Source organism: Amphiprion ocellaris, chromosome 6 (genome assembly GCF_022539595.1).
Source record: "Amphiprion ocellaris isolate individual 3 ecotype Okinawa chromosome 6, ASM2253959v1, whole genome shotgun sequence".
In the NCBI taxonomy this organism is placed as follows: Eukaryota; Metazoa; Chordata; class Actinopteri; family Pomacentridae; genus Amphiprion; species Amphiprion ocellaris.
The window spans coordinates 7,839,306-7,861,746 of record NC_072771.1 but is presented as its reverse complement, the minus strand read 5'-3'; the positions used below and the strand labels follow the sequence as shown (position 1 = coordinate 7,861,746).

The window sequence follows — 22,441 nt, the reverse complement described above, 5'->3', positions numbered from 1 at the left end:
TGGACACCTCTGGTCCCGGTGAGAGGTGTGGGGAGAAATACTGGACAGTAGCATTTTGGTTCAGAGGATGCAAAATGGAGAGAGAGAGGAGAAAAAGCTAGAGAAAAAGCTGGAGATAATGTTAGACACAACTTTTATAATTCAAATTTCCTGGGTTTCTCTCAAAGACCGTTAAAACGCTCTGTCATAGGACAAAAGGGAGGGGTAGGGAGACACGTCTGGTTCCTTTGAGATAAGGTTCTGTCGGTTAAAGAGGGAGGGACTTCCAGTTGGTTAGGGTTAGGGTTGCTACACAGATTAGGGTTGCTACGCAGATTAGGGTACGGGAAGGCGGGACTTCCGGTAAAAAACAGCCGTTGGGGGCATGGGAAGGGGGGACTTCCGGTTAAAAAACAGCCGTTGGGCCGTGGTGGGTGGGACTTCCGGTTGTGACGTGGCAGCTTCTAATTGGGACCTGTCAAATTTTGACGAAAGGTGTTTTATAGTACTCTCTCATATCAGCCGATAATTTATCGGACCGATAATTATCGTGCATCCCTAGTTGGTTTGACTCATCAGTGAAATCCAATATGTTAATAGTGGAATGCAGTTGAAAATACAGGAAGAAGATGGAGGATCAGCTGCTGCAGAATAATGTCAGCGGGGTCTGGAGGGGCCTGAAAACCATCTCTGGCCACAAAGACCCCAAGACTGAACTGAAACAGGACCAGGAGTGGATGAATGACCTGAACACCAAGGAGTGGACTCTCACCTCACAGTGTGGCTGCTGGATTACCTCACCAACCGGCCACAGTTTGTGAAGGCAGGGGACTGTGTGTCCGACACTGTGGTCTGCAGTACGGGGACCATACAGGGGACTGTCCTTGTCCTCTTTCTTTTCATCCTCTACACTGAAGACTTCTCCCATCACACCACAAACTACCATCTTCAGAAGTTCTCTGACGACTCCACCATCGTTGGCCTCATCACGGATGGAGATGAGAAGTACAGAGAACTTAGCTGGGACTTTGTGGACTGGTGCCTACTGAACTGCCTACAGATCAACATGGTGAAAACCAAGGAGCTGGTGGTGGACTTTAGCAGGAACAGACACACTTCTCCTACACCTGTGAACATCCAGGGAACAGACATTGAGATTGTGGATTCTTACAGGTACCTGGGTGTTCATTTGAACCATAAACTGGACTGGACTGCTAACACCAACACACTCCTTAAGAAAAGTCAGAGCAGACTCCACCTACTCAGAAAACTGAGGTCCTTCGGGGTGCAGGGAGCACTTCTGAGGACCTTTTATGATTCTGTGGTGGCATCAGCCATCCTGTATGGGGAGGTCTGCTGGAGCAGCAGCATCACGGCTGCAGACAGGAAGAGACTGAATAAACTGGTTAAGAAAGCTAGCTCTGTCCTGGGCTTCCCCCTTGATACTGTGGAGGTGTTGGGAGACAGAAGGATGATGACAAATCTGTTGTCTATCATGGAGGACACCTCCCACCCCCTGCAGGAAACAGTAACATCACTGGGCAGCTCCTTCAGTGACAGACTGCTTCACCCACAGTGTCTGAAGGAGAGATACTGCAGGTCCTTCCTTCCTGCTGCAGTCAGACTTTACAATCAAGCTCCCAGTAGTTCAGCTCAGCCACTAACTGTGCAATAAAAATGTATAGAAGGACACTGTGCAATTTCAAAGACATCTTCCTGTAAACATTTATATTTCTTCTACAAGGACAAAATGACAATGTCTGTGCACTGTGTGCTGCTCTTTTTCTTTTCTTGCACAATTTCTTGTATTGGCTGCTGTAACACTGAAAATCTTCCCGCTGCAGGGATCTATCTATCTATCTATCTATCTATCTATCTATCTATCTATCTATCTATCTATCTATCTATCTATCTATCTCATTACTTCTATACTCTCTAACTCGGTATGTGCAGCACTTCCTTTAGATCATGAATGATCTCTATACATAGAATTATGCCTCTGGACTGAAATGATGGAATGACTGAGTCCTCTGTCACAGTTTTATTATTAACTGTTTGACAACACAATGCAGTTGGTGTCAGTGTGGAGTAGTTCAGATAAACACTTCCAGCACCTCTGAACAGGCAACTTTAGTTCTTGGTTCCAGGGTCAATCAACACAACGATCACCATTTTAAAACTACACACAACATCAACTAACAGACACTATATTATGAACCCATTCTCTCTTTCTCACAATGTGTCTCAGTTCACCGTTAACTATTCACCTGAACACTTCATGATGTTCTACATGGTATAATTAGAATTCTTCACCATCAAAACACATACACACCTATGGATTGTAAGGGGATGTGGGGTTTCCAGATGACATCCAGCAGTCTGCGCTGACGATCGATCTCCTCCTGGTACTGGACGATGGTTTTTTCAAACTCTGTGAATATTTCTCCAGCAGCAGCAGTTAGTCTGTCCCTGATCAACTCTCTCAGATGCTCAACTGAACACATCGTTACTTTAATGCTCTAATATTTCTCAATGATACTATAATACAGCCGTTTTATAGCTCAGTCCACACAGCAGTAAAGCTAACTCTGTTCATGCTTCTTTTTTTAAATCCGCCGGGTGTCACACTGTGAAGGTCCGGCAGAAACACTAAGTAACTTTTTCTTCCGCCCTCTTCATCTTTATCCATCTGTCTCTCATCACAGTTTCTAGAATTCATCTAAAATAAACCAGTAAATATAATAACAGATTCTGAACAGCAAGGTTACAAAGACAAAACTAGATCGATACAGAACTAATATCTTTTACTGTCCATTTATCTGTTTTTAAATTGTCATCTATAGTTTATTCCATTTATGTACTTAATGTGATCACACCACTTAGTACTGTTTATACCGTGCCATACTGTAGACACCCAAACTGCTCATGATGTACTTTTACTGCTTCTATTGCACTTACAGTTACGTGCTCAACTGCATTTGTCTTTATACTTGGACTCTGTGTAATGAAAATAAAGTTGGTGTTGGAGCCAAATTCAACTTTATGTCGATTTCATACATTTGTTTTTGTTATTAGTATGTGGAGATGCGTGTACATGTGTGCCTATAGGAGAATGAATGGCCATAGATGTGTTTACCCACCTAGAGGAGACCAGAGAGTCTAATTCCATCTGGCTGATCAAGTTGAAAATGGAGCCCAAGGAGGAAGGCTTAAGAACCAGCTGTCACAGCATCTGGGTGTGGCTGAGGAAGGAAAACAGTTTTTTGACCATGTGGCTGCATCAAGGAACTAGGCCTTCTTAAATTTCTATTTCAATTTATCTGTAATTCATTAACAATAAATGCAATAAATGGTTATTGGGATGACTGGATCCACTTCTACTCCTCATCTTTCATCTGCATGTGTCAAAAATAAATCCAACTCAGCCATCAGTAGTAGTCAAGCAGCAGACTAAAGGGGTTTGCTGAAATTGCTATTACGGTTGGATTGACGGTAGTTTCATGGAGAATCCTTGGATTTGTTGGGGTTTCTGTGTATAATATTGTTGGCTCTAAGTCTGAACCATTCAGTTGGTCACTTTAGTTTGTTTTATATAAAACATATTATAGAGGCTTTAACTTAATGTTTGAATTAATGAGGCACTTTTATATAATCAATAATACTGTGGACCCATTATTTAATATTGCTAGGTAAATTCTCACTAACTTAATTCTCCACTGGAAAATACTTTGACTCATTTGCTGTTGTTTTAAATGTACTGAATGACGACACGAGATCCTATTAACAAATCAAACAGATGACCTATGTGGTGATAAAAGAAGAAATAAACAGCACAAGATCTTTATCAAAACAGCAGAAACTGCAACACAGCTTCACATGTTTTTTTTGTTTTTTTTTAACATTTCTGGTGTTAACATTTGCAGGGGTGTATCAGCTACTACTAGTAAAACCACGTGTGTGTTGCTTCAAAACATAATAATGTTGGTTATGTCTTTGGTATCTGACTCAGAGATATTCTTGCTGGGGCTCTTCAGTGTTACACTCATTATTAAACAACGTGTAAATGTTCATCTATTTAAATACATTCAAAACATTTCATGAAGCAATCATGGAGCTGCATGTTTTATTACAACTTTATTTCACGTGCACATCTCTGCTGCAGTGACACTCTGTTGTGTTCTACTGTCACAACGTCTCAGTATCTTGTTGCCTCCTTTTACTTGAAAGACAGCAGAACTCAAGCTGTGTAGATTCCAGCAGTATGTTCACACCTGAACAGCCATGTTCTCTCAGCAGGATGTGAAAATGTTCCAAACAGCTTCATAATATCTCAAATCACTGCTCTGCTGATGAAAGATGTCATGATATCAGAAATGTAGCAGTCTGTACTAATACCATATCCATCCAGATATTCAGTTTGGTTCTTCTGACTGTTCCACCACCACCACAGTCCAGACTCCATCTGGTCTAATCATCAAGGATTGCTTACACACTTTCTCACAATTGTTGTTGAAGCACAGTCTAAAGGTGCTTTAAATTTCAGGGAGCTACTTTTAACCTGGATCAATTCTTACATGTTGTTTCAAGCTTAGCTGTGATATTATGTTTTCCACAGATGTTTCAGGATCACGACTTCTGACCTGTGTGGATTCTCATGTGGGCTTTCAATCGACGACTTTGACTGAAATTTTTCCCGCAGGTTTTACAAGAGTACGGCTTCTCACCTGTGTGACTTCTCATGTGAATCACCAAGTTGTCCCGACGACAGAAACATTTTCCACATATTCCACAAGAATACGGCTTCTCACCTGTGTGACGTCTCATGTGGGCAGTCAAATGGGTCCGTTGACTGAAGCCTGTTCTGCAGGTGCCACAAGAATATGGCTTCTCACCTGTGTGATATCTCAAGTGGGCAGTCAAATAGGCCCGTTGACTGAAGCTTTTTCCACAGGTTCCACAAGAATATGGCTTCTCCTCTTTGTGAATTGCCATGTGTCTATAATGTGCTGATCTGCCAGAAAATCTTTTTCCACAGGTGTTACAAACATACGGCTTCTCACCTGTGTGACGTATCATGTGGTCAGCCAAATAGGCCCGTCGACTGAAGCATTTTCCACAGGTTCCACAAGAATATGGTTTCTCACCTGTGTGGGTTCTGTGATGTGTGGATAAATCTGACTTATACCTAAAAGCTTTTCCACAAACCTCGCATGTTAGAGATTTTGTTGCCTTGTCATTATCATGCTGTCTCTCTGACACTGGAGCATTGTCTACATCATTACTGTGACTGCTGGTACTGTGATGTCTTGACTTTAGCTTGATACATCTAGTTGATCCTGAGTCTACATCCTTGCTTCCTTCCTGATCTGGGGTCTCAGCTGCACAAGAGATGTGAAACAGGAGCTGATCAGTATTTGGTTTTGGTTCACTGTGGTCACTTTCCTCATAAGCAGGAGTCACAACAAAGGTATCAGTCTCCTGTTTCAATCCAAGTAGCTCTTCCTCCAGACTGTAGCAGAGTTTCTCCTGTTCATTTTTAATTTGTGCAAACCCTGAGTTTGACTGGTCCAGACTGGTGTAGCGTTCATCCTGTTCCATTTTAATTTGTGGAAGCTCTGGGTTTGATTGGTCCAGACTGGTGCAGAGGTCCTCCTGCTGGTCATTAATCAGTGGAGGCTCTGGGTCCTCATGGTCCACCATGGAGTTTCTCTCCTGGTCATGGTGCTGATGGTCAACGAGAGTCGTATCATTCTCACAGACATAAGACTGTGGGAGCTCTGGAGAGACAAAGGGACAAAAGATAGTGGTTACTACTGTGATGATGGGAGAACACACATCTGTCACTTTGTCCAGGACTGTCTGTCTCCAACAAATTCAGCTCAAGAGTCGAATTTTTGACACAAAAAGAATTTTATCGTTTATAAATGAAGTCTGAGAGCCATGACACAGCAGCAGGAATGATACAAGCTTCTCCAAATGACTGGACATTTCTATGAACATGTGATTCCACAGTGGATATAGGATCACAAAGAACTGAATGGTAAACACCACTGGGTACTTTTCTACACACCACACAGACACGTTTGATGTGTATCCAGTAAAATCTGTCTGATAAAAGCTGCTTACCTTTTCATCCTTCAAACCTGCCAGGACAGTTAGACTTTAATGTTATTCTTACTTTACTGTTGTTTGCTGTACTGTTGATTTGACTCATCGGTGAAATCCAAAATGTTAACAGTGGAATGCAGTTGAAAAAAACAGGAAGAAGATGGAGGATCAGCTGCTGCAGAATAATGTCAGCGGGGTCTGGAGGGGCCTGAACACCATCTCTGGCCACAAAGACCCCAAGACTGAACTGAAACAGGACCAGAAGTGGATGAATGACCTGAACACCTTCTTTAACAGGTTTGACCAGCCAGCCACCCCTCCCCCAGCCCAGTCCACCCTGCAGCAGCCACCACTGCATCTGTCTGCACCCCCTGCTGACTGCACCACCCCCACTGCATCCCCCCTCTTTACTGCTCCACCACAGCTCTCCTACCATCACACCTCCCCTCCACCCACAGGGCCCCACACTCACAACCATGTCCTGCGTGGTCCAGGTGCCCAAGATCTCACACCACAAGGACTTCAACCACTACAGGCCGGTGGCACTGACACCCCACCTGATGAAGACCCTGGAGAGGTTGGTCCTTTATCATCTGCGACCCCTGGTGAGCTCATCATTGGACCCGCTGTAGTTCGCCTACCAGCCCAGCATCGGGGTCGATGATGCAGTGATCTACCTTCTGCACAGATGCCTTTCTCATCTGGAGAAGATGAAGAGCACTGTGAGAATCACGTTTTATGATTTCTCCAATGCCTTCAAAACCATCAAGTCTGCACTTCTGGGGGACAAACTGGAGCAGACAGGAGTAGACTCTCACCTCACAGTGTGGCTGCTGGATTACCTCACCAACCAGCCACAGTTTGTGAAGGCAGGGGACTGTGTGTCCGACACTGTGGTCTGCAGTACGGGAACCATACAGGGGACTGTCCTTGTCCTCTTTCTTTTCATCCTCTACACTGAAGACTTCTCCCATCACACCACAAACTACCATCTTCAGAAGTTCTCTGACGACTCCACCATCGTTGGCCTCATCACGGATGGAGATGAGAAGTACAGAGAACTTAGCTGGGACTTTGTGGACTGGTGCCTACTGAACTGCCTACACATCAACATGGTGAAAACCAAGGAGCTGGTGGTGGACTTTAGCAGGAACAGACACACTTCTCCTTCACCAGTGAACATCCAGGGAACAGACATTGAGATTGTGGATTCTTACAGGTACCTGGGTGTTCATTTGAACCATAAACTGGACTGGACTGCTAACACCAACACACTCCTTAAGAAAAGTCAGAGCAGACTCCACCTACTCAGAAAACTGAGGTCCTTCGGGGTGCAGGGAGCACTTCTGAGGACCTTTTATGATTCTGTGGTGGCATCAGCCATCCTGTATGGGGAGGTCTGCTGGAGCAGCAGCATCACGGCTGCAGACAGGAAGAGACTGAATAAGCTGGTTAAGAAAGCTAGCTCTGTCCTGGGCTTCCCCCTTGATACTGTGGAGGTGTTGGGAGACAGAAGGATGATGACAAATCTGTTGTCTATCATGGAGGACACCTCCCACCCCCTGCAGGAAACAGTAACATCACTGGGCAGCTCCTTCAGTGACAGACTGCTTCACCCACAGTGTCTGAAGGAGAGATACTGCAGGTCCTTCCTTCCTGCTGCAGTCAGACTTTACAATCAAGCTCCCAGTAGTTCAGCTCACCCACTAACTGTGCAATAAAAATGTATAGAAGGACACTGTGCAATTTCAAAGACATCTTCCTGTAAACATTTATATTTCTTCTACAAGGAGAAAATGACAATGTCTGTGCACTGTGTGCTGCTCTTTTTCTTTTCTTGCACAATTTCTTGTATTGGCTGCTGTAACACTGAACATTTTCCCGCTGCGGGGATCTATCTATCTATCTATCTATCTATCTATCTATCTATCTATCTATCTATCTATCTGTCACATTACTTCTATACTCTCTAACTCGGTATGAGCAGCACTTCCTTTAGATCATGAATGATCTCTATACATGGAATTATGCCTCTGGACTGAAATGATGGAATGACTGAGTCCTCTGTCAGAGTTTTATTATTAACTGTTTGATAACAATGCAGTTGGTGTCAGTGTGGAGTAGTTCAGATAAACACTTCCAGCACCTCTGAATAGGCAACTTTGGTTCTTGGTTCCAGGGTCAATCAACACAACGATCACCATTTTAAAACTCCACACAACATCAACTAACAGACACCATATTATGAACCCATTCTCTCTTTCTCACAATGTGTCTCAGTTCACCGTTAACTATTCACCTGAACACTTCATGATGTTCTACATGGTATAATTGGAATTCTTCACCATCAAAACACATACACACCTATGGATTGTAAGGGGATGTGGGGTTTCCAGATGACATCCAGCAGTCTGCGCTGACGATCGATCTCCTCCTGGTACTGGACGATGGTTTTTTCAAACTCTGTGAATATTTCTCCAGCAGCAGCAGTTAGTCTGTCCCTGATCAACTCTCTCAGATAATCAACTGAACACATCGTTACTTTAATGCTCTAATATTTCTCACTCATACTATAATACAAACGTTTTATAGCTCAGTCCACACAGCAGTAAAGCTAACTCTGCTCATGCTTCTTTGTTTACATCCGCCGTGTGTCACACTGTGAAGCTCCGGCAGAAACACTAAGTAACTTCTTCCTCCTTGAATTAGGCAGACTAGACGCATAACTGGCGTATTGCTGCCACCTGCTGGATGTTATTCATAGTCCTGAGAGAATCCTCTATATTTTCTCGTACAGTACTGTGGTTATGAGACAGTTCAGAAGTTTCTTCATATTTGTCCACTCCTGCATGTAAAGTAGAAAGCAAAGATTAAAAACAGTTCGTCCAGCTGCTCCTCGTCTCTAATGTTTCTTCTGTTGGAATGAGTAGAGTTTACACTTAAGGAGAGCATTTCTCACAGTTTCTAGTTCACCACACTCATAGATTCCATCTCTGTGCTTCCCAATCAAAGCCAGTCCACTTTTCAGACTGCAGTGTCTGAGTCGTAGCCAGGTTTGAACAATTGAGTCTCATCTTGAGCCACTTAAGTGCCCTCTTACTTTTCCCACTTTACTTTGAATAGCAAAATCAGTCCCCCTATTCTTTCCTTTTTCCCAAACCCTCTGCCACATTTATTTGATTAATTTGTTAATGACAGAGTCATAATCTGACTTTCTATGTGGTAAATCAAATTCTGTTCTTTCCTCCTTGGTTGCTCTTTGTGCCAAGCTATCTGCTTCCTCATTGCCCTCCACACCCATATGTGCTGGAACTCAAATAAAACCCACCTCACACCCTGCTCTGTGAATTTGAAACAGTGCTTGAAATATTTCTAATAGAATATCGGGTCTGGACTTGGAGTTTGATTCTTTATTGATGTTAACACAGCTGATGAATCGCTACAAATAACTGACTTGACCAGTTTGTTGTCCATCACCCACCAAAGTGCCAATATGATCCCTGATATCTCTGCAATGAATACTGTCATGTCCTCTGGAATTCTATAAACTCTTTTCTGGTCTTGAAAACTGGAAAGAATAAACCAACAACTTTATCATTGTCAAAATTGTTAGGTCTATCTGTGTAAATTTGGATATGAGAACCCCATTCTTCTTCAATATGGGCCTTGACAATGTTATTCATGAATTCTGACTTGTCTGACTTGTGGTTCTTCAGTGTGGTTAGATCAACATCTGGGTCAAAGAACAACCATGATGGGATATTTGGCCAACAAACTGGAGAGCACACCTTAAGGTTACTTTTGTCTTCCGCCCTCTTCAACTTTATCCATCTGTCTCTCATCACAGTTTTTAGCATTCATCTAAAATAAACTAGAAAATATAAAAAACAGATTCTGAACAACAGCAAGGCTACAAAGACAAAACTAGATCAATACAGACACATAAGTGCATATATCTTATACTGTTCATTTATCTATTTTTACATTGTCATCTACAGTTTATTACATTTATATACTTAATGTGACCACCCCACTTGGTTAGTACTGTTTATACCATTTAATATTGTGGACACACAAACTGCTCATGATGTACTTTTACTGCTTCTTTTGCACTTACAGTTACGTGCTCAACTGCATTTGTCTTCATACTTGAACTCTGTGTAATGACAAAAAGTTAGATTGAAGCTGGTCTCGTGGAGTATCCTTGAATTTGTTCAGTTTTCTGTGTCATGTTGTCGAATCTTAGCCTCAACCATTAAGCTAGTCACTTTAGTTTGTTTTCTATACTGCATATTATAGGGGCTTTAATAAATAATAAATATTTGAATTGGCCAGGTACTTTTATATAATTAATAATACTGTGGACTCATTATTTAAACTTGTTCGGTAAACTCTTAACATACTTATTCTCTACTGGAAAGCACTTACAACTTATGACTCATTTGCTGTTGTTTCAAATGTGCTGTATGACGACACAATGAGATCGCAGGATTTTTGTATGCCGTCCAGTAGGAGAAAGGATGGTTCCTCATGTGTGTGACATCAACTGTCAAACATGGAGGAGGAAGTGTGATGGTCTGGGGCTGTTCTGCTGGATCCAGGGTTGGTGACTTGTACAGAGTGAGAGGAACCCTGAACATAAATGGCTACCACAGCATTCTGCAGCACCATGCAGTATCCTCTGGTGTGTTCCTAGGTGGTCAGGGGTTCACCCTACCGTAAGATACTGACCCAAAACAGAAGTTCAATCTATGCCAGAACTACTTTAGGAAAAAAGAACAAGATGTTAAGCTTGAAAACATGGAGTGGCAGCACAGTCTCCAGACTTAAATCCCATGGAGCTGGCTTGGGATGAACTGGACAGAAGAGTGAAAGCAAAGCAACCTACAGGTGCCACACATTTATGGGAACTTCTGCAACAGAATTGGGAAGAACTTTCTGAAGAATATTTGATTTCCATTGTGTAAAGAATGCCACAAGTGCATTTAGCTGTTATATCTGTCAAAGGTGGCTACTTTAATGAGTCAAAAGTTTAGAATACATTACAGTTTATAAATGGATTTTTTTTTACTTCATTTTTCTTTATTCTATGTTTTTATTTCAGAGTACAATGAGACATTAACATGCAGAATTTCCAATTAAAACTGGAAAAATTGTACTTCTTACATGTCCTTTCAAGCTTAGATCCCACATATTTTTTTCCACAGATATTTCAAGATGAAGATTTCTCAGCTGTGTGACTTTTCATATGGAGCACCAAGTTGTTCCGACGACAGGAACAATTCCCATATATTCCACAAGAACACGGTTTTTCCTCTTTGTGAATTGCCATGTGCCTATAATATGGTGATGAGCTAGAAAAGCTTTTTCCGCAGGTTTTACATACATAGAGCTTCTCACCTGTGTGACGTCTCATGTGGGCAGTCAAATAGGCCCGTTGCCTGAAGCTTTTACCACATGTTTCACAAGAATATGGCTTCTCACCTGTGTGAGTTCTGTGATGCGTGATTAAATCTGACTTATACCTAAAAGCTTTTCCACAGACTTCACATGTTAGAGATTTTGTTGTCTTGTCATTATCACACTGTCTCTTTGACATTGGAGCATTGTCTGCATCCTTGTTTCCATCCTGATCTGGGCTCTCAGCTGTAGAAGAGAAGTGAAAGAGGAGCTGATCACTGTTCAGTTTTTGTTCACTGTGGTCACTTTCCTCATAAACAGGAGTCACCACAAAGGTATCAGTCTCCCATTTCAATCCAAGTTGCTCTTCCTCCTGACTGGAGCAGATTTTCTCCTGTTCCGTTTTAATTAGTGGACGCACTGGGTTTGATTGGTCCACACTGGTGCAGAGTTCCTCCTGCTGGTCTTTAATCAGTGGAGGCTCTGGGTCATCATGGTCCACCATGGAGTTTCTCTCCTGGTCATGGGGCTGATGGACAACAACGGTCTTCTTAGCCTCACAGACATACAACTGTGGGAGCTCTGGAGGGATAAAGGGACAAATGCTCACGGTTACTCCTGTGATGGTGGGAAAACATACATCAGCATTGATCATCCCAAACTCATTCAGTTCAAGAGTCGAATGTTTCACAAAAAAAAAATTACAATAGTTGAATGCAGTTGAAGACATTACTTCAAATAACATGCAATAACAATAATTTTAATAACGTACTAATTCCTCGACTGAACAGCAACTTGATTTAGTTGCTGTTGTTTTAAATGTGCTGTATGACCACACAATGAGATCTGACTAACAAATCACACAGATGACACCAGAAATATGGTCATCTGTACCGATACCATGTCGGTCCAAATAATCAACTTGATTCTTCTGCCTGCTCCACCACCACCACAGTCCAGACTCCATCTGGGCTAATCATCAAGGATTAGCTATATACCTCCTCATGATTGTAGTTGAAGCACAGTCAAAACGTGCTTTAAATCTCAAAGATCTATGTTTAACCTGTAGAAATCTTACATGTTGTTTCAAGCTTAGTTCCCAGATATTTTTTTCCACAGATATTTCAGGATGAAGACTTCTCACCTGTGTGACTTCTCATATGGAGCACCAAGTTGTCCCGACGACAGGAACATTTCCCATATATTCCACAAGAATATGTTTTTTCTTCTTTGTGAATTGCCACGTGCCTATAATATGGTGATGAGCTAGAAAATCTTTTTCCACAGGTGTTACAAACATACAGTTTTTCACCTGTGTGACGTCTCATGTGGGCAGTCAAATAGGCCCGTTGACTGAAGCTTTTTCCACATGTTTCACAAGAATACGGCTTCTCACCTGTGTGGGTTCTGTGATGTGTGGATAAATCTGACTTATACCTAAAAGCTTTTCCACAGACATTGCACATTTGAGATTTTTTTGCCTTGTCATTATCACACTGTCTCTCTGACACTGGAGCATTGTCTACATCATGACTGTGACTGTGACTATTATGGTGACTGTTGTTACTGTAATTTATTGACTTCAGCTCGACATATCTAGTTGATCTTGAGTCTACATCCTTGCTTCCTTCCTGATCTGAGCTCTCAGCTGGAGAAGAGAGCTGATCACTGTTCAGTTTTGGTTCATTGTGGTAATTTTCTTCATAAGCAGGAGTCACCAAAAAAGTATCAGTCTCCTGTTTCAATCCAGGTATCTCATCCTCCTGACTGGAGCAGAGTTTCTCCTGTTCCTTTTTAATTTGAGGAAATTCTGGATTTGATTGGTCCACACTGGTGCAGAGTTCATCCTGCTGGTCATTAATCAGTGGAGGCTCTGGGTCATCATGGTCCACCATGGAGTTTCTCTCCTGGTCATGGGGCTGATGGTCAATGACAGTCTTCTCATTCTCACACACATAAGACTGTGGGAGCTCTGGAGGGACAAAGGGACAAAAGATAATGGTTACTACTGTGATGATGGGAGAACACACATCTGTCAGTTTGTCCAGGACTGGCTGTCTCCAACAAATTCAGCTCAAGAGTTGAATGTTTGATGAAAAAAGAATTTCACGGGTTATAAATGAAGTCTGAGAGCCATGACACAGCAGCAGGAATGATACAAGCTACTCCAAATGACTGGACATTTCTATGAACATGTGATTCCACAGTGGATATAGGATCACAAAGATTCTAATACTAAACACCACTGGGTACTTTTCATCTAGAAGAACTTTGTCTGTCCAGCAGTGCAGTCAAAAGTTATTTGCCTTATAGGCCAGTGTCTTCTTCTAGCACCTTCCTTAATGTTGTGCTAGGCCTGCCAACCCTTCTGAAAATATCAGGTTTCCATAACAGTATTCGACCAGCTGCTTCATTGTGTCTCACGACATGTCCAGCCAGGGCTAGTCTGCGTAGCCAAATGATGGTTGACAAGGCAAGGCGAGACAAGTGTATTTGTATAGCACCCTTTATGTCCAAGACAATTCAAAGTGCTTTACATAAAACATTAAGGGCATTACAGTGAGGTGCAGATAAATGATATTGTGCAGATTTCATGCATAGGCGCATGAGAAAAGAAATGTTTTGAACCTTAATTTAAAAGTGACTAAATTTGGTGAAAGTGTAATCTCCACTGGCAGTGTGTTCCACTTGTTTGCAGCGAAAGTGCTAAATGCTGCTTCTCCATGTTTAGTCCGGACTCTGGCCTGGAACAGCTGACGTGAGTCCTTGGATCTAAGAGCCCTGCTAGGCTTGTATTCTCTGAACAGATCACAGATGTATTCTGGGCCAAAAATGTTCTGGGACTTGTAAACGATCAGTAGGGTTTTAAAATCTGTTCTGTCACTGATCTGAAGCCCGTGTAGAGATTTTAGAAGTGGTATGATGTGTTCAGATCTCTTAGTCCTGGTTAAAACTCTAGCAGCAGCTTTAACCATTCTGGATGAGCTGAAGCTGTTTAATGCTCTTTTGGGGAAGTTCTGTTAAAATACCATAACAGTAATCCAGTCTACTAGAGATGAATGCATGGATGAGTTTCTCTTGGTCTTTCTGGGAGACAAAACTTTTAATTCTGTTGATGTTTCTGAGTTGGCAAAAAGCTGCTTTGGTAACAGCTTTGATATGGTTGTTATAAATCCAATCTGAGTCTATTAACACTCCAAGGTTACAAACTTGGTCGGTGGTTTTAAGAGCTCGATTCTCAAGATGTTTACGAATGTCGACCCTCTTCTCGTTGCTACCAAACAGAATAATCTCAGTTTTATCTTCATTTAATTGTAGAAAATTCTCTCATCCAAGTGTGTATTTTCTCCAGACACTGGCACAGTAGGTCTGTTGGGATGCAGTCTTCTGGTGACAGAGACACAGAAAGTTGTGTATCGTCTGCATAATTGTGATCATTAATGTTAAATTTCTGTATTAAGTGCGCATGTGAACCATGTAGCGACTTGTTGGTGAGATGCGATTTCCAGAAGATGTTTTGGACCATCCGTAGCATTCTGGGATAGGTCCTGTCAATTCTTCTTGACAGAGTCATCGATAGTGACCAGGAGTCCGATCCATAGAGTAAGATGGATTCCACTGATGCCTGAATACTCTCATTTTGGTTGTTGTTTTTATAGGAGATAAGCCTTTTATTGACAGAGAGTTTAATGCACCCCAAGCTTTACCAATTTTTGTTTCTATATCATGTCCTGTGTTGGTGTAGCGTCCAAGATACAGGGAATCATCAACTTCTTCGATTTCAGACCCATCTAGTGCAGGCAATGTCTCTTCAGATGTTGGGTTAAGGTGCATGAACTTCGTCTTTCCAGCATTCAGGAAGAGTCCGATTAGTTTTGTTTCTTGCTCTACCCAACGCAGAAGGTCATCTGCTTCGCTGAGAGTGTTTTCCAGGAAGGCGATGTCATCTGCGAATGCAAGTTCTGAGAGGACTTCATCTGCTTTGATGACCCTTCAGGGTCAGACCATCGGAAGGCAAGATTGCATTCCTCAGTGGTTTAGTCTAAGCAGATGATGAAGAGGAAAGGTGTGAGAGGGTCTCCTTGACGTACTCCCCGGTGTCTATGGAGAAGAGATCTGTGTTGCCTTCAGGAGTCTTGACTACCACAGAAGTGTTCACATACATAAGTTTTTTTGCTTCGACAATAGGAGGAGCTGTTCCATATGCCAGGAGAATTTGGAACATTTTGTTTCTGTCAATGAGTTGAAAGCCTTCTTGAAATCAATGAAAACCAGTATTGCTTCTTTCTTGTGGTTTAGTATCTCCTCAACAATTACTTCTAAGAGCTAGGATGTCCGCAGTAGTTGAGCGAGATTGCCTAAAACCATTTTGACCCGGGCGCAGTAGATCACCAATAACTGGTCTAATAACTGGATCATCGGATGATAGAGCTTTGCAACAACCTGGGTGAGGCTGATACCAGTGTAGTTGTCACATATATTAAGACTGCCTTTATTTGGCGCTGGAATCACTGAAAATCCTCTGGAATGCAATTGAACACATCTATACTCTTCGAAATCTATACGTGCACTTCCTTTAGATCATGAATGATCTCTATACATAGAATTATGCCTCTAGACTGAAATGATGGAATGACTGAGTCCTCTGTCAGAGTTTTATTATTAACTGTTTGATAACAATGCAGTTGGTGTCAGTGTGGAGTAGTTCAGATAAACACTTCCAGCACCTCTGAATAGGCAACTTTGGTTCTTGGTTCCAGGGTCAATCAACACAACGATCACCATTTTAAAACTACACACAACATCAACTAACAGACACTATATTATGAGCCCATTCTCTCTTTCTCACAATGTGTCTCAAATCACCGTTAACTATTCACCTGAACACTTCATGATGTTCTACATGGTATAATTGGAATTCTTCACCATCAAAACACATACACACCTATGGATTGTAAGGGGATGTGTGGTTTCCAGATGACATCCAGCAGTCTGCGCTGACGATCGATCTCCTCCTGGTACTGGACGATGGTTTTTTCAAACTCTGTGAATATTTCTCCAGCAGCAGCAGTTAGTCTGTCCCTGATCAACTCTCTCAGATAATCAACTGAACACATCGTTACTTTAATGCTCTAATAATTCTCTCTGATACTTTAATACAGCCGTTTTATAGCTTACTCAACACAGCAGTAAAGCTAACTCTGCTCATGCTTCTTTGTTTACATCCGCCGGGTGTCACGTTATGAAGCTCCGGCAGAAACACTAAGTAACTTTCTTCTTCCTCCTTCAATAAGGCAGACTAGACGCATAACTGGCGTATTGCTGCCACCTACTGGATGTTATTCATAGTCCTTAGAGAATCCTCTATATTTTCTGATAGAGTCCTGTGGTTATGAGAAAGTTCAGAAGTTTCTTCATATTTGTCCACTCCTGCATGTAAAGTAGAAAGCAAAGACTAAAAACAGTTCGTCCAGCTGCTCCTCGTCTCTAATGTTTCTTCTGTTGGAATGAGTAGAGTTTACACTTAAGGAGAGCATTTCTCACAGTTTCTAGTTCACCACACTCATAGATTCCATCTCTGTGCTTCCCAATCAAAGCCAGTCCACTTTTCAGACTGCAGTGTCTGAGTCGTAGCCAGGTTTGAACAATTGAGTCTCATCTTGAGCCACTTAAGTGCCCTCTTACTTTTCCCACTTTACTTTGAATAGCAAAATCAGTCCCCCTCTTCTTTCCTGTTTGTCAAACCGTCTGCCACATTTCTTTGATGAATTTGTTAATGACAGAGTCATAATGTGACTTTCCATGTGGTGAATCAAATTCTATTCTTTCCTCCTTGGTTGCTCTTTGTGCCAAGCTATCTGCTTCCTCATTGCCCTCCACACCCATATGTGCTGCAACTCAGATAAAACCCACCTCACATCCTGCTCTGTGAATTTGAAACAGTGCTTGAAATATTTCTAATAGAATATCGGGTCTGAATTTGAAGTTGGCTTTTTTTTTTTTTTTTTATTGATGTTAACACGGCTGATGAATTGCTACATATGACTGACTTGACCAGTTTGTTGTCCATCACCCACCAAAGTGCCAATATGATCCCTGATATCTCTGCAGTGAATACTGTTATGTCATCTGGAATTCTATAAACCCTTTTGTAATCTTGAAATCTGTAAAGAACAAACCAACAGCGACTTTATCATTATCAGGGTTGTTAGATCCGTCTGTGTAAATTTTGAATATGAGAACCCCATTCTTCTTCGATATGGGCCTTGACTATGTTATTCTTGAATTCTGACTTCTTTGACTTGTGGTTCTTCAGTGTGGTTAGATCAACATCTGGGTCAAAGAACAGTTATGATGGGATATGTTGGCCAACAAATTGGAGAGCACACCTGAAAGTTACTGTTGTCTTCCACCTTCTTCATTTATATCCTAAATGTGATCACATCACTTAGTACTGTTTATACCGTGTCATACTGTAGACACCCAAACTGCTCATGATGTACTTTTACTGCTTCTATTGCACTTACAGTTACGTGCTCAACTGCATTTGTCTTTATACTTGGACTCTGTGTAATGACAATAAAGTTGGTGTTGGAGCCAAATTTTGTTCTCAGTATGTGGATGTGAATGGGAGAGAGAGTGTGTGCATGTGTGCCTATGGGAGAATGTATGTTCATAGATGTGTTGACCAACCTAGAGGAGACCAGAGAGTCTAACTCCACCTGGCTGAGGAAGTTGAAAATGGAGTCCAAGGAGGAAGGCTTAAGAACCAGCTGCCACAGCATCTGGGTGTGGCTGAGGAAAGCAAACTGTTTTTTGACCATGTGGCTGCATCAAGGAACTAGGCCTTCTTAAAAACTCTTTAGTGTAAATCTTTTTTTATTCTGTAACAATTTATTTATAATTCATAATAACAATAGACACAACAAATGGCCATTGGGATGACTGGATCCACTTCTACTCCTCATCTTTCATCTGCATGTGTCAAAACTAAATCCAACTCAGCCATCAGTAGCAGTCAAGTAGCAGACTGAAGAGGTTTGCTGAAATTGCTATTACAGTTGGATTGAAGGTAGTTTCATGAAGGATCCTTGAATTTGTTGGGTTTTCTGTGTATAATATTGTTGGCTCTAAGTCTAAACCATGAAGTCGGTCACTTTAGTTTATTTTAAAGACAACATATTAGAGGGGCTTTAACTTAATATTTGAATTAATCAGGAACTTTTATATAATTAATAATACTGGGGACTCATGTAAAATTGTTCAGTAAATTCTTAGTATACTTATTTCGCCACTGGAAAACACTTTGACTCATTTGCTGTTTTAAATGTGCTGTATGATGACACAATGAGATCCTACTAACAAGTCACATAGATGACCTATGTGGTGACAGAAGAAATAAATAGCATAAAACACCTCTACATTCAGAAAGATAACATAGCATGTGTGATGGTATAAAAACAAATGGTGTCCACTGATTAAATACAGTCTTTCTGCCCTCTGAAGAGGGAAAAACACAGGCATTCACAAAGTGTGTGATGTATGACAGGTTGTTTCTTCATGTAAAATAGATTTTTGGTTGAAAATTCCATTAAGCTGCTCTATTTTAGAGGCTCAGTGGCAACAGGTCATTTCTGACCCTGAGGACAAGGGGAGCATTAAGGATGTTAAGACAACAAAAGGGTTCAATGTGCTGTATGATGACACAATGAGATCCTATTAACAAATCAAACAGATCACCGATGTGGTGATAAAAGGAGAAATAAACAGCACAAGATCTTTATCAAAACAGCAGAAACTGCAACACAGCTTCACCTGTTTTATACATTTCTGGTGTTAACATTTGCAGAGGTGGATCAGCTACTACTAGTAAAACCACGTGTGTGTTGCTTCAAAACATAATAATGTTGGTTATGTCTTTGATCTCCGACTCAGAGATATTCTTGCTGGGGTTCTTCAATTACACTCATTAAACGTGTAAATGTTCATCTGTTTAAATACATTCAAAATATTTCATGAAGCAGTCATCGAGCTGCACATATTTTATTACAAATTTGTTTCACGTGCACATCTCCTCTACTGCCTTTTACTTGAAAGACAACAGAACTCAAGCTGTGTAGATTCCAGCAGTATGTTCACAGCTGAACAGCCATGTTCTCTCAGCAGGATGTGAAAATGTTCCAAACAGCTTCATAATATCTCAAATCACTGCTCTGCTGATGAAGGATGTCATGATATCAGAAATATAGTAGTCTGTACTAACACCATATCCATCCAGATATTCAGCTTGGTTCTTCTGACTGCTCCACCACCACCACAGTCCAGACTCCATCTGGTCTAATCATCAAGGACTGCTTACATTCGTCCTCACAATTGTTGTTGAAGCACAGTCTAACGGTGCTTTAAATCTCAAACTTCTACTTTTAACCTGTATCAATTCTTACATGCTGTTTCACGCTTAGTTCTAACATTATGTTTTCCACAGATGTTGCAGGATCACAGCGTCTTACCTGTGTGGATTCTCATGTGGGTTTTCAATCGATGACTATGACAGAAGCTTTTTCCACAGGTTCCACAGGAATACGGCTTCTCACCTGTGTGACATCTCAAGTGGACAGTCAAAGCACCCCGTTGAATGAACCTTTTTCCACAGGTGTTACAAACATACGGCTTTTCACCTGTGTGATATCTCAAGTGGACAGTCAAAGAGCCCCGTTGACTGAAGCTTTTTCCACATGTACTACAAGAATACGGCTTCTCACCTGTGTGACATCTCATGTGGGCAGTCAAATGGGAACGTTGAATGAAGCTTTTTCCACAGGTTCCACAAGAATACGGCTTTCCAATATTGTGAATTGTCATGTGCCTATTATGTGCTGATGAGTCAGAAAATCTTTTTCCGCAGGTGTTACAAACATATGGCTTCTCACCTGTGTGGCATCTCATGTGGGCAGTCAAATGGGTCCGTCGACTGAAGCTTTTTCCACAGGTGCCACAAGAATACGGCCTCTCACCTGTGTGACATCTCATGTGGCCAGTCAAATGGGTCTGTTGACTGAAGCTTCTTCCACAGGTGCCACAAGAATATGGCTTCTCACCTGTGTGACATCTCATGTGGGCAGTCAAATGGGCCCGTTGACTAAAGCTTTTTCCACAGGTTCCACAAGAATATGGCTTTTCCTCTTTGTGAATTGCCATGTGCCTATTATGTGCTGATGAGTGAGAAAATCTTTTACCACAGGTGTTACAAACATATGGTTTCTCACCTGTGTGACATCTCATGTGGGCAGTCATGTGACTTAAGCGTTTTCCACAGGTTTCACAAGAATATGGCTTCTCACCTGTGTGGGTTCTGTGATGTCTCTTTAATTCTGACTTATACCTAAAGGTTTTTCCACAAATCTCGCATGTTAGAGATTTTGTTGCCTTGTCATTATCATGCTGTCTCTCTGACGTTGGAACATGGTCTACATCATTGCTGTGACTGTTACTGTGATGTCTTGGCTTCAGCTTGATACAGCTAGTTGATCCTGAGTCTACATCTTTGCTTCCTTCCTGATCTGGGCTCCCTGCTGCACAAGAGATGTGAAATAGGAGCTGATCAGTGTTTGATTTTGGTTCACTGTGGTCACTTTCCTCATAAGCAGGAGTCACCACAAAGGTATCAGTCTCCTGTTTCAATCCAAGTTGCTCTTCCTCCTGACTGGAGCAGAGTTCCTCATGTTCCTTTTTAATTTGTGGAAACCCTGGGTATGATTGGCCCAGACTGGTGCAGAGTTCATCCTGTTCCTTTTTCATGTGAGGAAGCTCTGGGTTTGACTGGTTCCGATTGGTGCAGAATTCTCCCTGTTCCCTTTTGATTTCAGGAAGCTTGGGTTTTGATTGGTCCAGACTGGTGCAGAGTTTCTCCTGCTGGTCATTAATCTGTGGAGGCTCTGGGTCATCATGGTCCACCATGGAGTTTCTCTCCTGTTCATGGGGCTGATGGTCAATGAGAGTCTTCTCATTCTCACAGACATAAGACTGTGGGAGCTCTGGAGAGACAAAGGGACAAAAGATAATGGTTACTACTGTGATGATGGGAGAACACACATCTGTCACTTTGTCCAGGACTGGCTGTCTCCAACAAATTCAGCTCAAGAGTCCAATATTTGATGCAAAAAAATTTTATGGTTTATAAATGAAGTCTGAGAGCCATGACACAGCAGCAGGAATGATACAAGCATCTCCAAATGACTGGACATTTCTATGAACATGTGATTCCACAGTGGATATAGGATCACAAAGATTCGAATGGTAAACACCACTGGGTACTTTCTGACACACCATACAGACATGTTTGATGTGTATCCAGTAAAATCTGTCTGAAAGAAGATGCTGACCTTTTCAGCCTTCAAATCTGCCAGGACAGTTAGACTTTAATATTATTCTTATTTTACTGTTGGTTACTGTACTGTTGATTTGACTCATCAGTGAAATCCAACAGTCAGAGTGGGAAACACCATCTCCAGCTCCAGCTCTGTCTCCATCGGATCTCCACAGGTATGTGTTCTTAGCCCACTACTGTTCACGCTGCTGACCCATGACTACTGCTCTGCATCCACCTCAAACCACATCATTAAAAGCAAGTAGGAAAACTGTTACTGGGCTCTGACCAGCTGCATCTCCATCTGGATTGGCGGCTCCAGGGCCTCAGATAGGAAGTCGCTGCAGAGGGTGGTGAAGATGGCAGAGAAGATCATTGAGACCTCTCTGCCATCCATCCAGGATGTTGCACACAAGCGCTGTCTCAGCAGAGCCTGCAGCATTATCAAAGACTCTACTCACCCCCACCATGGACTGTTCTCCCTGCTCCCCTCTGGGAGGAGGTTCTGCAGCATCAGAACGAGAACAGCCAGGTTCTGTAACACTTTCATCCCCCAAGCCATCAGACTCTTGAACTCAAATAATCCTT

The 22,441-nt window shown here is 42.0% G+C and overlaps 1 protein-coding gene across 1 annotated transcript in view; it reads right to left on the bottom strand.

The window, feature by feature from the left end:
• The window catches only part of LOC111578466 (zinc finger protein Xfin-like), a 29,597-nt gene that overhangs the window by 4,821 nt on the left and 2,335 nt on the right, over window positions 1-22,441 (bottom strand). Inside the window, exons 2-8 of the mRNA XM_055011347.1 lie at window positions 19,998-21,521; window positions 12,632-13,459; window positions 11,312-12,069; window positions 8,452-8,638; window positions 4,610-5,756; window positions 3,074-3,119; window positions 2,312-2,498 (exon numbers count right to left, since the gene is read on the bottom strand). Of these exons, the coding sequence (XP_054867322.1) occupies window positions 2,312-2,498; window positions 3,074-3,119; window positions 4,610-5,756; window positions 8,452-8,638; window positions 11,312-12,069; window positions 12,632-13,459; window positions 19,998-21,521 (4,677 nt within the window). The remainder of the gene's footprint in view (window positions 1-2,311; window positions 2,499-3,073; window positions 3,120-4,609; window positions 5,757-8,451; window positions 8,639-11,311; window positions 12,070-12,631; window positions 13,460-19,997; window positions 21,522-22,441) is intronic.